This window comes from Vigna angularis, chromosome 1 (genome assembly GCF_016808095.1).
Source record: "Vigna angularis cultivar LongXiaoDou No.4 chromosome 1, ASM1680809v1, whole genome shotgun sequence".
NCBI classification, from domain to species: Eukaryota; Viridiplantae; Streptophyta; class Magnoliopsida; order Fabales; family Fabaceae; genus Vigna; species Vigna angularis.
Window position 1 is genome coordinate 59,161,369 of NC_068970.1, and position 16,848 is coordinate 59,178,216.

At 32.6% G+C, this 16,848-nt stretch overlaps 1 protein-coding gene across 1 annotated transcript; it reads left to right on the forward strand.

Moving 5' to 3' along the window:
• Positions 1-760: 760 nt before the first annotated feature.
• Positions 761-11,589, forward strand: LOC108323788 (protein TONSOKU). The gene is made up of 20 exons (XM_017556532.2): positions 761-1,090; positions 1,163-1,960; positions 2,598-2,774; positions 4,858-4,949; positions 5,184-5,282; positions 5,486-5,949; positions 6,038-6,069; positions 6,161-6,388; positions 6,499-6,652; positions 7,552-7,668; positions 8,070-8,170; positions 8,304-8,427; positions 8,630-8,742; positions 9,154-9,265; positions 9,504-9,608; positions 9,687-9,753; positions 9,864-9,984; positions 10,097-10,264; positions 10,504-10,621; positions 10,700-11,589. Exons 1-20 carry the CDS (start codon positions 815-817, stop codon positions 11,203-11,205), a joined length of 3,972 nt encoding a protein of 1,323 aa, XP_017412021.1. The 5' UTR covers positions 761-814; the 3' UTR covers positions 11,206-11,589.
• The last annotated feature ends 5,259 nt before the right edge of the window (positions 11,590-16,848 follow it).

Sequence of the window (16,848 nt, forward strand, 5' to 3'; positions counted from 1 at the left end):
TAAACGAATCATACAACTAATACAAACATATACCATTCGAATGGTAGTTTATCAAGTGTTAATATATGAAAATATAAAGTTACAACTAATTAACAACTAACAAATTAATTTTTTATTAATTTACATTTCTTTTATTTAAATCTTATACTTTTATTTTACTCCCTTAGGTCTCGTAATTTTGAATTTATGTTTAAAAATCCATTAATTATTTCAAATCTTATAAACTTTTATAAATTTTATCCATACATTTTGAATTCCCACAGTATATTATATATATATATATATATATATATATATATATATATATATATATATATATATATATATTGGTGAATCTAAGACCCTAAATAAGTTAAAACAAGTCGTATTTGTACATTTTCAACTATACATATTTAATACATAGTAGCGTCCAGAAAATTTAAATATAAAAAATTAGAAGAGATAAAATAAATTTATTTAAATAAATCCTTAGTAATAATTTTAATAAAACCAAAAATTGCAACTGTACTGATTGATATATATATATATATATATATGTATATATATATATATATGTATATATATATATATATGTATATATATATATGTATATATATATATGTATGTATGGTAGATGTTAAAAAAATACTCTGATGAAAAGCGTTATTTAAAAAAAAAAGAAAAAAGATGAAAGTGTTTTTTGGCGGGAGAGAGCAAATTCATTCGGACCTTGAATATATTGCGGGGTCCTCAACATTTGCCGCGCAAATCCCACGCTAGAAAGAAAAGAGTTTCTGAGAAAACCCACAACGACAACATTCTCCGTCGTTTCGAGATGGACGCGGGGCTGAAGACGGCCTACCGGAACGCGAAAGCGGCATACGAGAACGCGAAAGACGAGGGAAACCACCGGGAGGAGGCGCGGTGGGCCAACGTCATCGGCGACATACTGAAAAACCGTGGAGATTACTGCGATGCTCTAAAATGGCTCCGAATTGATTACGAAATTTCGCTCAAATATTTACCGGAGAAGCACTTGCTCCCAACCTGCCAATCCCTCGGCGAAGTGTACTTCCGCCTCGAAGACTTCAAAAACGCCCTAATTTTCCAGGTCAGTACTTCTACCTCTCAAAACCCTAACCTGTGTTTTCTTTTCTAACAACGAGAGTCTTACCGCTCACAGAAAAAGCACCTCGAGCTCGCCAGAGATGCAAACGACATCGTTGAGCAGCAGCGAGCGAGCACGCAACTCGGTCGGACTTACCACGAATTGTTCACGCGATCGGATCACGACCACAATTCGATTCGCAACGCGAAGAAGTACTTTAAGTGCGCGATGGATCTCGCGGTGAAGCTCAAGGAGAATCCTCCGAACAGCAAGTCTTCTTTTCTGAAGGAGTACATCGACGCGCACAACAACATAGGCATGCTTGAAATTGATCTTGACAACTTGCACGATGCGCGGAAGATTTTAACTACTGGATTGGAGATTTGTGATGAAGAGGAGGTCGCTGAATTCGATGATGGCCGCAGTAGGCTCCATCACAACCTTGGGAATGTGTATATGGAGCTTAGGCTTTGGGATGAAGCTAGGAAAAACATCAAGAGGGATATTGTGATTTGTAACAGAATTGGACACTGTCAAGGGGAGGCCAAGGGGTATATTAATCTTGGTGAAATGCATTACCGGACTCAGAGGTACGATGATGCCAGGGCTTATTACGATAAGGCGCTTGGTTTGGCGAAGTCCTTGGAGGATGAAGATGCCTTGGTTAAGCAAATTGAGCAGAACATTGAAACTGTGAGAGAAGCTGTTAAGGTAATAGCTGATATAACGAAAGAAGAACAAAGCCTTAAAAAGCTAAAGAGAGATATAGCCGCAGCTAGAGGTACATCGCATGAGCGGAAATTCTTGCTGCAGCAGAATGCAGTAGTTGAACGCCTTGTTGAGAAAGCAAGGACGATCTCTGCGTGGGAGAAGGTATGTGTTCTATCTCGTGTTTATTTATTTATTTATTTTTATCATCATTCTGTTAACTGAACATGTCTGTCTTGGAATGACTATTTTGTCTGGATTTTTCATAATTCGACGAGGCAGTTCATAATTTATTCGATACCTATGTTCGCTACACCAAGTGGATTTCATTTCTTCAGTATGCTCAATTTTTCTTTATCATATTACGGAAAGAGATGCGTCACCTGCATCGCTATGTTCCATCATATCAATATCTTTATTTCACCTTTTTCTTACTTCATATGCTACACGTGAAGAAGTCTTGGTTTGGTCTACTATTGTTGCTTTCAGGAATAGATATAAACATGCACACTGTTTGTTTGCTATCAATTAAGTATAGTTTCATTGTTGTTTTAAGCATGGTTTCTTTTGCTGTGCAATTTATTGAATTGGAAAGCCTTTTGTGATTTAATGATCTATTAGTATCATGTGTCCAAGCAGAGACTTTTTGATAAACTTGTTGAGTAATATATTATGTTTTGCTCCACATTTGATAATTCAATGATCCATTAGTATGATGTGTCCGAGCAGAGACTTTTTGAAGCTATGGTATGTTTAGTTATTGCTTAAGTTGACCTTTCTTACTAAACAATGTTTTGTTTAGCATTGTGAATTTGCAAAGGAGAAGAAGAAAATTGCAAGTGAACTCTGTGATAGGCAGAGGCTGGCTGATTCATATTTGGATGTTGCAGAATCATACCAGAAACTGAGAAAATTCAACAAAGCTATCAAATGGTACAAAAAGAGCTGGCAAATGTACAAAAATATTGGTAACTTAGAGGTAACTTTTTACTGCCATAAATTTAATTCAATTTTTCCTCTTCAATCTTACTTTATTCAATATAACACAAATCAAAATTAGAAATATTTATGATGATTTCACATCATTGGTAATATGAATGTATTTTTGTTTCAGCTTATTTTTCGAGAAAATTTCACTTGTTTCTTTTAGCTTCTTGAAGACCTTTTTAAAGTAAGCAATTATATTTCTAGAACTAAGCTGTGAACAAAACAGGCCCTGGGTATGTTGCAAATGGGGGTTTAAAAGACTCCAAACCACTAGTCATATATTCAATCTTCAAAATCTGTATGGTTTAGCCTATAATTTACATACGAAGTTAAGAGGAAGTAACTTTGAATACATCCATATACACAAAAGATGAACATTATAATATTTAGTTGTTTGCCAATTCATTGAACCTTCAAAATAGGATCAATGTACATGTCCAGAGAAATTAAGCAATACAAAAATCTAACTACAACACAACTCGTGACACCAAAGTTAATTCTTTTGTAGTAAGATTTATTTTAAAGTTCTATATAATAAAATCGTAGTCATTCAGTGTACTGTATTCATGCGTACACGAGAATTTCTTCGTTTTAGTTAGAGATGGATCACATAATACTTCATATCCTTATGGGACACTTACATTTCTGTATTCATGTTATTAACTCCTTTGGCAAGTGTATCAAGTTGTACAAGTAGTAATTATTAACTCTCAGGATCGTTTTTCAAGAGACTTGTGTTATACTAGCCAACTATACAATTAATAACTAATTTAGACTAAAGAATGTACCCATAATTTGTGTTATGTGCAAGAAATTTAAAACTATGCAGAAACAATTAGAAACAACTTTGGAAGTTTATCAACGTTTGGAAGATAGAAAAGATTAGAAATGAAATGTTATTGTTAGGGTTAAATTTCACTGACCTCACTCTCATGGACTTATTTGTTCAACTCCTTTCCATTTTAATGTCAAAGTCAACCCACAAGTTTACTAAAACCCTAATCCCTTAGAAGAATGAGCCTAGGTTTGAGCTCTTAACAAATAAACATGCTTTAACAACTAGGGTTAAAGACAACTAATGAGTTAAACTCCATTTCTAAATACAGGTTTCATTAGATATTTTGTTTCAATTCTAGATTACAAAAAATATTTTTCAATACCTAATGAATCAAACATCTATGAGTGATCAAACCATAATAAACATTAAGCAAAGAAACAAGAATACTAACACACACATATATATATATAGAAAATCAATGCAAGATACATGAAAGTTCAATGGTTACATCTAGCCCCAACAAAATGGGTTTAGCTCTCCATAATCATGGAGAGCCCTAGAATACAAAATGGAATAAAGGAAGAAGATGGGGATACAAGAAGGATGAAGAGTTGTTCCCACAAGCCCTAATAGTTCTCCAAGCTCTCCAAAGAGTTTTTTTTTTTTTTTTTTTTTTTTTTTTTTTTTTTTGCGTTCCAAGTCTCTAAAGTTAGCCTTCCTTCAAGGAACAAGAAGAAATAGGACAAAAGTGCCACCTTAACAACAGCGCCCAACATAAGTCCTCCACCGCTGGTGCAATCAATCGGAAAACAGAGGAGAAACCACTGTCAACACGATGCTTAGCGTTAATAAATGGTGTCCAACGCTATAGAGGTGGTGCCCAACAACACCAATATGGAGTCTGCTCTTTATCTTGGTGGTGTTGGGCATGGCTTTTGTGGCACTCAACATAGGTGTTCTTCTTTCAATTCATGGTTGGTTGTCCATTTCTGCTTCCCTAAGATCCCCAACGTGTTTGACTTGATATAGAAAACTTCCTGTTCAAAATTAGACAAAAAGGTATGGGGATTAGTGGTATAAAAATCTAACTATTTACAGCAAGATAAAGATGGAGATTAAGTAGGTTAAAAGTTAAAGAAGAGTTGATTTTGTTAATGTAAAATAACTAAAATAATGGTAGAAATTAACACTATCACATGTCAATGTGATAATGTAGAAGAAAGAGTTTTTTTTATTGCTTGTGTGTGTGTCTATTGTCACTTAGTTGATACATTTACTTCGCTAATAATGCTTATAGGGGCAAGCGCTAGTGAAAATTAACATTGGTAATGTCTTGGATTCTACAAGCAATTGGAGAGATGCACTGGATGCGTTTCAAGAGAGTTACAGGTAATAGTATCTATACATTTAATTTTACTGGAAGATTTTATTTCCTGAAATTGGAAAACTGATGGAACAATAAATTTTTTGTATCTATAATGGAATCTGAGTAGCTGAATGAAACATGACCACCTTCTTCGAAATACTTATATGACTTATCCTCGATTGGAATTTAGAAAAATTACATCCATATTGGCATCCTTTTGATGATTTGAATTAATTATTTGATTGCATCTGGTACAGTATTGCTGTTGAAGCAGATCTGCCTGATGTGCAACTCTCTGCCTTGGAAAATATGCATTATAGCAACATGATAAGATTTGATGACGAGGATGAGACCAGGTAAATGGATCTTGGAAGTCTGTTTCCTAACATATACATTTTTTGTAGTTTTGTTGAATTACTCCTGGACCCATTTAGTATTAAAATCCCTGAAAGCAAAAATCTCGTACTATGCAAACTGAGTCCATTTTATTGTGTATCCATTATCATGGGTCCTTTTGATGTGCATGTTATTTAGTGCTGATCAATTGTAATTTTTATAGGAGGTTGAAACTTCTAATTGATAAACTGAAGAAATCCAAAGAAAAAGAGGCAGCAGCAAAAAATATGTCAGAGGATTGTTGCTCTGAAACTGATACTGAAGCAGACGATTATCTGTCTAACAGTGGATATGATAATATTTGCTTTCCAAAGACAATTTCTCGATCAAAAGCTCCAACTACTGGAGAAGAATTGGAAGATGACGCACCACTTATGTCCCTATACCAGTCCATAAAAAGCTCATCCAAAAATAAAACAGGCTACAAAGAAAGTCTTCTCAACTGTACCAAGCAAGCAGAGCACTCATCCAGTAGTCTGAAAAATCAACCCATTGATCATCAGACAATTGTTAGTCGAAAACGTCCTCATGTGATTCTTTCTGACGATGATGATGATGATGAGGTGAAATGTTCAAGCAGAAAAGATCATGATTGCCTGGTAGATGATTTGCCCACTTATAATGCCAGTATGTTTTCTTTGTTGCTTGCTTTGCTCTGATGCAAACATTCCATTATACCAATAATATATTCTGATTGATGGTGTCCTGAATGCAGTTAAGAGTAAAGCCAGTCCTTGTAAAATTCAGGTAAAGATATCTCCACTTAGTTGCATGTGTGCGAGCTTTGCTCAAGTATGTCCATGTGAACGTCTAGCCTTTTCTATTTTTGGGGTGGCAGGTTATCTCCGAGCATGGATCTAAGAGTGAAATTAATGTTGAAGAAAGTAGTACTTCTTTCAAATGTTCAAGTCCATATACAACCACAAAAACTGGAAGACATTCTAGGTCTTTGAGCAATGATGTATTTGCCGAGGCCAATTTCCGTACTGGTTCTAAATGTGACACTGATTTCTCTGGCAAACAAAATGATATTTCCCAGCCCAGGTTGCATCATCCCCAAAATGACGTGAGTTTTATTTTTGACTGGAGTGTGAATATATTTGGGGTTCATGACGTTTACAGATTGTTATGCCCATCTAATAACTATTTTTCTAACTTGCTGCCTCTATTTTCTAGTCCCAGAAATGTATTGCATGTCGGATTGGGAATGATATAGTACACGTTGAAGCAAGCTTGTGTACCACCGGTGATCAATTGAACATTGACTCTTTGAAGGCTGTAGTTGCATGCTTATATTATCTACAATTTCCGTCGGAGAAGAGATCAGAGGGTAGGCAATTTGTACTGTTTTTGAGTGTTTGCTGTCAGTTAGTAATATTATCAAAGAAGAGCTGCAGTTGATTTGAAACTGAATTTGTTAATAATTGTATAAAATATAAAAAGGAAGTGAGTTTGGGGTATTCTGGCTTTGTATATAAATTACAGAAAAATTAACCAAAGCTTGGATTTACTGTTGCTTTCTTATTTACCAATGAGTATTCTTTAAACATGGATTAACCTCTGCTTTCAACATGGATTGGTTAACTCTTCCCAAAGTGAAGAAAGATGCATTTTCAATAAATTTTCCCAAGTGATCTATCTTTTTTTATTTGATTGGCATATGTTGAGTTTTTCTTTTTTCTTAGCTAGTTGGAAGTTTTACTATGAATGTTTTTTCCAGGATTTTGGATTAATTAATCTTGGTGCAGCAAGTGGTTGGCCTAACTCAGATATTGAGGAACAGTAGCCAGTGTCACCAAGTGACAACTTTAGTTTGCATATGTTTTGATTGTAGTCTTATATCTTACATTATTTTAAGCTTCATATGGAGCATAATTTGTGCCCTAGCAATAGGTCTTATAGAGACGAGCAATGTCACACAGCCAGATCCAACATATAGATGTTCAAAAAATGTGGCTATATATAACTTGGCTGTGCCTAACATGTTTATGACAAATTTTTGTCCTGCTGAGTTTTATGGATCTGGATAGAATTTTATCCGACACTAGCAGAAGGCACACGAAGCATTCATATTGCCTAGAATAAATACTCGGTGTCCAATGTGTGAAACCACACCAAACTATCGAGCAACTAATTCCATTCTTCAATATTAGTCTATTACTATTAAGTTGCAGTTTTATCAACTTCCATGATTTATCAACTGGGTGTACTTACAAATTTTGTGAATAGGTTTGTTGCCCATTATTGAGCATATGAAATGTGCTGGAAGAAATATGGAATCCCTGGAAACTGTTGAACATCTTAAAGAAGTTTTGGGAAATGACATGGTTGAAGCTTCTGTTGATGGTATGTCTATATTGGCGTTCTTTGTTTATTCAGTATTATCACCATCCAATTTTTTATGCTGTGTCCTCAAGTATTTTTTTTTCTTCTGATCTGGTTTCTCGTCAAGAACTTCACATTCAAGATATTTAACTACTTGCAGGTCAGTTGACATAAATATTTGAAAATCTAGACTCTAATTGGTCGGTTTTATCTATTGATTAAAATTAAAATTAATTTGACTCATCACTTGATATACACTGATCATTGCAAGTTGCAATTTACGGAAGCAATAAATATGGGGAGTTGATAGCGGAAAGGCAGTTATAGGCTTATCCTGTATTGAAACTGTATTTAACATCAGTTTTTAGCTTCCCACCATCTATCTCCAAGTGAGACGCATGATTTTTATATCCTTTTTACAGGATGGATTCACAAGCGCTTGATAAAAATGTACGTAGATTGCTGCAAGGAGTTGTCTGAGGTACCAAACATTAAGGTACTGAAGAAGCTTTACAATTTAGAGGTAAGATGGATGTTATCTGATTCGATTCTTTCATGGCCACAGCACAGTGATATGCCTTCTCATTTTCAGATGTTTGGTTGAATCTGTTTCTTGTTTTTATGTTAAATTGCTTTTGGCTTATTATCCTTAACAGGTTTCAGATGACGAAATTGTTGTGTCTGATTGTGACCTGCAAGATTTGTCAATTACACCATTAATAAATGCACTGCATTCCCAAAAGTCATTTGCGATGCTGGACCTCTCTCACAATTTGTTAGGTACATTTTTTTATGGGTTATGATCTTGTTTCTATAGGTTCTGCTATTTGTCAAGTCTCAAGTTTTATCGACTATATCTGGTAACAAGTCCATTTGTTGGTGACTAATGAATGATTTGAAACTAAAACCACGAAAGAATTAAAATAGATAAAAATATAACGAGAAATGTATTAAACCGTTATTGAGTTGATTATATTTTTAGGAAATGGAACAATCGAAAAACTTCAAAAAGTGTTCACAGCATCGGGACAATCTTATGGTGGCTTAACTCTGGATTTGCATTGTAATCGTTTTGGCCCGACAACGTTGTTTCAAGTATGATACTACTTGCAATCTTCTGATCTTTGCTTGTTCACTTGTTCCTAATTCTGAAGTTGGTTCTTGTTAAATCTGATGTTTAGGTATGAAGTCTAAAATGATTGTTTCTGTAACAGGAAAATATGTCCCGAATTTGAACTCAAATATAATGGATGCATACTTTTGATGTTTGTTATGATACTTTCTGAAAAACAAAATGAATGATTAGCTCTTAATCACCAAAATATCATCACTGTCTTGTCCCAACCAAAGGCCATTTTTTCAATGATTTTCAAATCATATTCTATTTTGTATTTATACATGAATAATCTATTTATAATTCTTGGTTCATAGAATAAAAGAACACTTTTCTCGTTTTGCAAGAGTAATCTCAAATTTGCTAATATATTGACTTTGCTTATTTGTCAGATTTGCGAGTGTTCACTGCTATTTGCTAGACTAGAAGTTCTTAACATATCTGGAAACCGCCTTACTGATGCATGTGGATCATATCTTTCGACAATCTTAAAAAACTGTACAGGTAAGCTGCATGACTTAAACCTCTGGCTATTTTAATGTTTTTGCCATCCCTAAAAGTATACTCATTGCCATATCCGTCTCTTCTTTTCTTTCTAGTGTACATGATCTCGCTCTGAGCTGTGAAAATGCTTATATCTAAGTTATGCTGAGAAGTGTTTATGGTCTCTCAAATGTGCTTGTATGTGGATTCTTGCTGTAGATATTCCTCTACTTCTGTTTACTTACATTATGTTTTGCAGCGCTTTGTAGCTTGAACATAGAGAACTGTTGTGTCACATCCAGAACTATTCAAAAAGTAGCAGATGCATTGGACTCCAGATCTGCCCTTGCCCATCTATCTATAGGTATGATGAATCTATCATTATCTTCGAATCCCCGATACAAGTAGTCTTCCAGCGTAACGGATGATCTAACTTTGACAGGATACAACAGTCCTGTATCTGGAAATGTTACAGTTAATCTTTTGTCCAAGCTTTCCACTCTGAAAAGGTAAAATCAATGGTACCAATGTCACCTATCCATCTCCGAGTAGCAGTATCCTTAAATAAATTTTACTTTTGTAGAGCATACATAAATTTAAACAAGTTTTCCCATTGTAGGTTTTCTGAGTTGAATATGAGTGGTCTAAAACTAGGCAAACCAGTTGTCGATACCCTTTGCAAGCTTGCAGGGAGCTTAACTTTATCAGGACTAATGCTTGGAGGCACAGGCATTGGAACTGTGAGTAAAACTTATTTCCTACTACTGCACGTTCACGTTATTATACCATTATTGTTTAATCCAGTTTGCCTTGCCCACATGGTCTACTGATGATAGAGGCAATACTCTGCAGGAAGGGGCGAAAAAATTAGTAGATTCTTTGCTCAAAGGGAATGAAGAGCTTGTGAAGCTTGACCTATCATATTGTGGTCTAACATGTAACTTTGTTTTAAACACCAGTGTTAATTTCTTTTGTTCCATCCTAGAGCTAAACCTGGAAGGAAATCCTATCATGCATGAGGTTTGTTGCCCGTAACTGGATGTCTATTGCTAATATCATTGTAGTGCACGTTTCCTTGGCTAGTTTTATCTGCGTATTGCTACAACAGTCAATAGAATCTGGCTTTCCATACTATTTCATTACCTACTGTTTTGCAATTTATTGATTTAGGTGTATAGTTGTGACCGATTTATTGATAATTTTGTGACTTTAATCAGTCTTGTTATTCATGGTTTGTTTAAATTCTCTAATAAATACAGGGCAGCGATACTTTATTTTCACTTCTCGTAAACCCCCAGTGCTGTCTCAAAGTTTTGGTTCTTAGAAAGTGTCAACTTGGGCTTACTGGAATCCTTCACATAATTGAGGCTCTTGCAGGTAATCATTAAATTTTATCTGGTTAATTTGTTTTTTACAGCTACCACTATTTTATGAATATACTTATTCTTTTATCAGAGAACAGCTGCATTGAAGAACTTAATATTGCTGATAATTCTGTTCCAAAGGAATATTCCGCTCTCCAATATGATTTATCAGTAAAAAGCTGCTCACAAAACCAGGAGCAGAAACTAGATACTATGCAAGTTGATGATAATCAAGAGATCCTCTGCTCTTTAAACGCAGCCAACTACAAGCTGGAAGTTGCTGATAGTGAAGATATTCCTCTGGAAGCTGCTGCTTCTGGAATTGACGACAGCTGTGCCAGTTCGTGTCAAAAAAATTCATCTCCCGAGTGCCATTTGACGGAACAGTTTGCAATTGCTATTGGTAAGGCAAAGAACTTGCAATTACTAGACCTTAGCAATAATGGTTTTTCTGCGCAAGCTGCGGAAACATTCTATGGCTCGTGGGCGACTTTACGACCCCTTTCAAGTCAGAAGCACATTACCGAGCAGATTGTTCATTTCTCTACAAGGGAAAATAAATGCTGCAGAGTGAAACCTTGCTGCAAGAAAGCTTGATATGTAGCACCCATGTTAATATCCAGTTCAAAGAATAAAAGGCAATTCATCAGTCAATGTTTGAGAGCATTTTTATGAATAAAAAGGCGTTTGGCGATTGCTGCTTTATTCATACAATGTTATATCAAGAGCTGAATTTATGCACGTCCCTTATATAGGTCCTCTGGTGTCGTTCATCATGCAAACCACTTTCTTAGTATTCATCTTAATCTCATGTATATATTACTATATGAAATCTGACGACCTTCCCACTTTGTTTTTGGGGAGTAGATGGTGCGATGGCAAGTTTAGGACTTGTTTCTCATTTTCCCTCCTAGCAGAAATATACTGATGCTATGTATTTTATTCGAAACTTGTATATCTATAAAATTTATTATTTTGTGGGGGTAATGGTGGTACATATATCTAAACTTTAATATTGTGTAAATTACTCAAGAACTTCATATTAATTAGCTCACCTTCAATAATTTTCAAATTCTGGTAAAATGACCATTTCTTTCAATAGCCTATTTTATGATTTTGCACGTCATCACACGTTTTTAATTGTAAAAATTGTGCTTCTGTGTTTTCTTTTCAATATATATTTTGCTATGTTTTGTGTTTTAAACCTTATCAAATAGAAGTAAAACATACACAATCTGATATGATTAAGATATAAAAAAATGTATTGTAAGTCTTTTTATAAAGTTTAGAGTATTTTTATGTCGACTTTATTTTTTCCAAAAAGCTAGGCAAATCCTTTTATTGATAAAATAATAATAAACGTAAATAGAAGTAACTAAAATATAGATTTGTTATTATTGTATTAATGAAAAAGATAAATTAGTGATTATATTTTAAAAAGGTATGTCAAAAATATATTTTTCGTGAAGTTTAATCACGATGTAGTGGCCAGAGGTGAGAGGGAAATCTTGTTGATAAATATATGGAATAGTATGACCTTTTCATAATCTCTTGATATTGATGATAATCGATCACGTAAGCCTATTTCCCTTAAGGAAAAGTTAATGGGGAAACATGATCAACCAAGACAAGTTCTTCTTGATCTTTTGAAAGGAGGAACATCCAAGAAACACCAAAAAGCATGACGGCAGAACCAGTAGCAGAGAAGAACTGCGAAAAATGGGCAACGAGGTCAGCGGTGGTAGAGAATGCCGTCTTCAGAATTAGCGAACTCCATGGCCCAAATAGGGATTGGATGATTGTCATGCATGAAGGGAGAACGGAAACAATAATGAAATAGTGGCAGAAGGCATTGAATGGAACTATGAAGTGTGTGTGGAAGGAACTGATTTCTGAGGTAATGATAGGAGTGCCTTCTGATATGTCCAGACCTAATAATAAATATAGTATCAATCAAAGTCAAGGAATGAGAAAAAGAGAAGCAAAGGAGAATTTGCCAAGTGTGACATTGCCATGCCTGCAACCAAGAATAAACCAATAACAGAACTCGTATAACAAGTTTCTAACTTCAAAATCTGAGCACAATTTTCGGGATCATAGTTCAGCAACCCTCTCTTAAACCATTATCACCTCTACCTTTTTGTTTGTAAAGCTATAACGAGGAAAAAACACAGTTCTGTGATCCATCCGTGCTGAAAATTAACTTCCACATATGTAACTTTCTAACATCAAAAGGGGTTTTTAAACTTGGCAAAAAATATCTTGAATGATTTGGAGTGATTTTAATCATGTGTTGGAGAAAATTCACACTAGAATTGCATCTTGGAGGATATTATCTCAGGAATTGAAGAATAATTAAGACATCAAAACTGTTTAAAAGTACAGAAAGACGAATATAAACTTTAGCAAAAAAAAGAAGTAAATATAACTATATTGTGCATGCTTTGGTATCTTATAATAACTTATTTTGTGACCCACCGCAACTACAGTGATTATCCCAATCATACAAAATACCATACATAATTAGCAATGATATTTGTTGTCGAAAAAATTAAAGTAATGGTTGAAAAAAAATAAAAATATCTGAAAATAGTGAAAAGAAGAATGTGTGAAAGAAGAAAATACATTGCAGTAATTAGTGAATGAGTTGAGGAATCCTGATTATGAAACTCATATATACTCATTCATCATTCCATACGCTGAAATAATGTTCAACATTTATTAAGCGTGGAAGCTATAATCAAAAGTTTATCACACTCTCATGGTTTTCCTTTTCTTTTTAACAGGAAAAACAAATCATCAATGTTTTTAACTATGAAACCACAGATTTTAACATGTTAAGATGATTGGAAATAATCTAAAACCAAAATCTAAATATACTTGTAACTTATTTTTAATTGGATTGGTTTTATTTTTAATTTGAAGCCTAAGCTACAAAACAATTTTAACCGAACTAAAAAAAATTGTCACGAACTCGAATGGAACTAACATATCTCTACCCTTTACTATCCATTTGCTAATCATCTATCTTTACGAATTTCTTTAATTATTGTAATCATTATTTCGGGTAGTTAAGATGATGATTCAGTAAGTTATATATATATATATATATATATATATATATATATATTATGCACATACTCGGAAATATTAGTGAAAAGGTTTAATACATTTATGTTACTTCTTGAGAAAATCTTTAGTTCAAAGAAAACTTCAATAGTCATCACATTTACTATGTCCGGAATATGAAGTTAATTAAATAATAAATACTTTGTTTAGATTTCTTTTTTTTATAAAGAAGGTCAGAAACTATAATAACTTGCTGTGTGCATTCATTATGAAATATATAATAGAGTGATATATGAATAATAATAGCTGGGCAGAAAATTTTTCACTTTAGAAATTAAGAAGATAAGTATCCCTAACATAGAATGGAGTAATAAATAATGATATCAAAATTTATTTTTTTGAGAAAGTTAAAATCTGAAAAATAGGTTAAGTAATTATCAAAATAAAATAATTGATATTGTTAAGTGGAATGAAAAATAAAAGTAGAGTGTATTCAATATCAATATTTTAAAATGCTCTGATGCAAAGATTCATTTTCTTGCATGTAACGAACCGCAAGAAAAATTTATGTTATGGAGATTAGTCTTTGTCTTATCTTGTTAATTCGATATAGATCCATTTTTATAATAATTGTTGCATCATTGCATGAGAAATTCAAACCCCAGTGAATACCACATCAAACTCTACACATAACATTTGGAAAGACTTTAGAGACTTTATATTTTATATTTTTCAAATTTGTGTGTCGCTGTAAGCAGTCACTTATGATTTCATTACATTACAAATATTGAACATTGTTAAAATGTTTTTAAGATTGTTATGTAATTATCATAAAAAATAGGTTAATGAAAGTATTATTATTAAAATAATTAATTATATATTTATCATATTTGAGCTTGAGTACTTTTATTCTTTTAGCTATTCCAATCATATATATGTGTGTGTGTTGTACAGTTGTTTCTTGAATTATTTAAGACTTTTAGAATGAATTTAAAAGTGATTAGTTTTTTTTTTCTTTTGGATTTTAATGACTCCGAGTATATAAATTAATAAATTAATAAATTAATAGGAACACTATTTTATATTTAATTAAAAAAAGATATTCACACTGTACTTTAGAAAGATGAGAAATAATGATAATTTATAACATTAATATATACCACACTTTTAATTCCTATTATATGAATATATTTTTTTATATTCAACTAAAAAGATAATTAAAACTAATAGAAAAACTCAAAATTATACTAATCTTCTCAAAATCATATTAGTCCCATGTTCACCTTCTTCAAAGACATTCGAAATGTCATATATACTAAATTCTCAATTAAGTGAATTAGACCAAATCTTCTAATGTTTTCTTTAATTCTCAATTAATAATCTTTAATATCTACTCATAATTAATTCTCACTAAATTCTCCTTCAAAATGAAGTAATTGATTAATGAAATCTCATATTTAGGTTAGGTTGTTTGCGAAACTTAATGTATAACAAGGTTTTACTAGACTTTGTATAAAAGAATCTGTTTTGAATCTTTTACTCTGTCTCACATCTTAAAAGATTTTTGTATCTAGTCTTTTTATTTTTCAACAACTAAAATGTTTAGTTAATTTAAGCAAGTATATTCAACTAAATCCAACTAAGTTTGTATTGTATAATTTATTTCCATCTTACTATGGTATCTAGTCAATAGAATAGAGACCAATCCTGCTGGTATTATTACTATCATTACACTAATCCATCACACTTTTTATTCAATTATGTCCACATCTATTATTATAGTTTTGTAGTTTAAAAATTATTGAATGAGAAACATTCAAAAAGTTGGGTTAAAAAATATATATTACTAGGAAGAAAACATCTTCACAATACTTTTAAAAGTTAAAAACTTTATAATTTTGTTTCTCTTATAAACTAAGGAGTTAATAGTTTCTTGTTTCACTTACATATTTCTATTTATTTTCTTTCTCATAAGCAAAACCCAATATCTATGAAATGTGACTTTGTTGTGCAACTTTACATCACCTTATTGTTTGACATAAGACGTATTTTTACACCACAATTCTTTTTATTATCATTTGACATTATTCTTTATTATTATTCACTTTTTTTTTTAAATTATAAAAAATATTTTTTGTCTTACTCCTATAAAAATTATTAAATGGTAACCAAATAGTATCAAATAACCATTTTCCTTGATATAATAGTGTTCCACCTATTGTTTTTGCCTTCTTTTTTTACTCTAACAAAAATTGAGAAATCCAAGTGAGGTTAAATTGCATAATAAACCATTGCAATCTGTAAGATCCATATAATAGTGTTCGAGGGGGAAAATTTTAATTTTATATATATATATATGTATATATGTATGTATGTATAGACACTCACATTTATAGTTTTGTTACAACCATAGCTTAGTTAGATCTACTTAATTATGTGGATAAAATTTTTATGATTACTTGAGTAGATCCGGTGGAAAAGTAGATAACATAATTTGGATTAGTATCATAGTTAAGATGATGATTTTAAAATTTTGGAAACATATACAATCATTTTTACTTATTAAGTGTTTTATTTAAGTTAAAAAAAATGTAGAGAGACGAAGATGAACAGTAAAAAGTATAAAAGTTATTGGATTAAGATGAGATACGCATTATATATATAGTATGATTATCCGGTGTTGCTTTAACCGTGGGGTCATGAATTCACTTACGATGAAGGTAATCATTTGCAATTATTTAATCCTTTTGATTAATATGGAAAAATGACTTGACAATAAATGTCCCTCAGCTCCATCATTCATGGCCCTACAATTACAGGGCACATGAACGAAGCCACAGAAACCTGATTAGAGATCTTAGCAAATGAGAGCTTAGTCAGGATGCTGGCTGCATTATGACTAAAAAGATAAACATATTACATCATCTCAACTCAATCCCTTAATAAATTAAACTCTCTATTAAAGCTGATGATGCATTGAATCTTCATTATTCTCTTCCTTTAAACGACAAACGTGGGAAAAGCATGGATTTTAATACCATGATTAACAAACATAGTTATATATTATATATGGAGTCTTAGAATCCAAAAATGAATCCCATTCAACTGTACTCTTAATTCCCTCGTAAAGTGTCTGCCAAGCTTTTTATTATTCTTCTTCTCTATATTTGT

Bases quoted from the DNA above. Each gene is read 5' to 3' on its own strand.
- LOC108323788 (XM_017556532.2), top strand. From the start codon at position 815: ATGGACGCGGGGCTGAAGACGGCCTACCGGAACGCGAAAGCGGCATAC. The intron at 6,070-6,160 runs GTAAAGATATCT...TTGGGGTGGCAG, and splicing joins CCAGTCCTTGTAAAATTCAG to GTTATCTCCGAGCATGGATC. The intron at 10,265-10,503 runs GTTTGTTGCCCG...TAATAAATACAG, and splicing joins GAAATCCTATCATGCATGAG to GGCAGCGATACTTTATTTTC.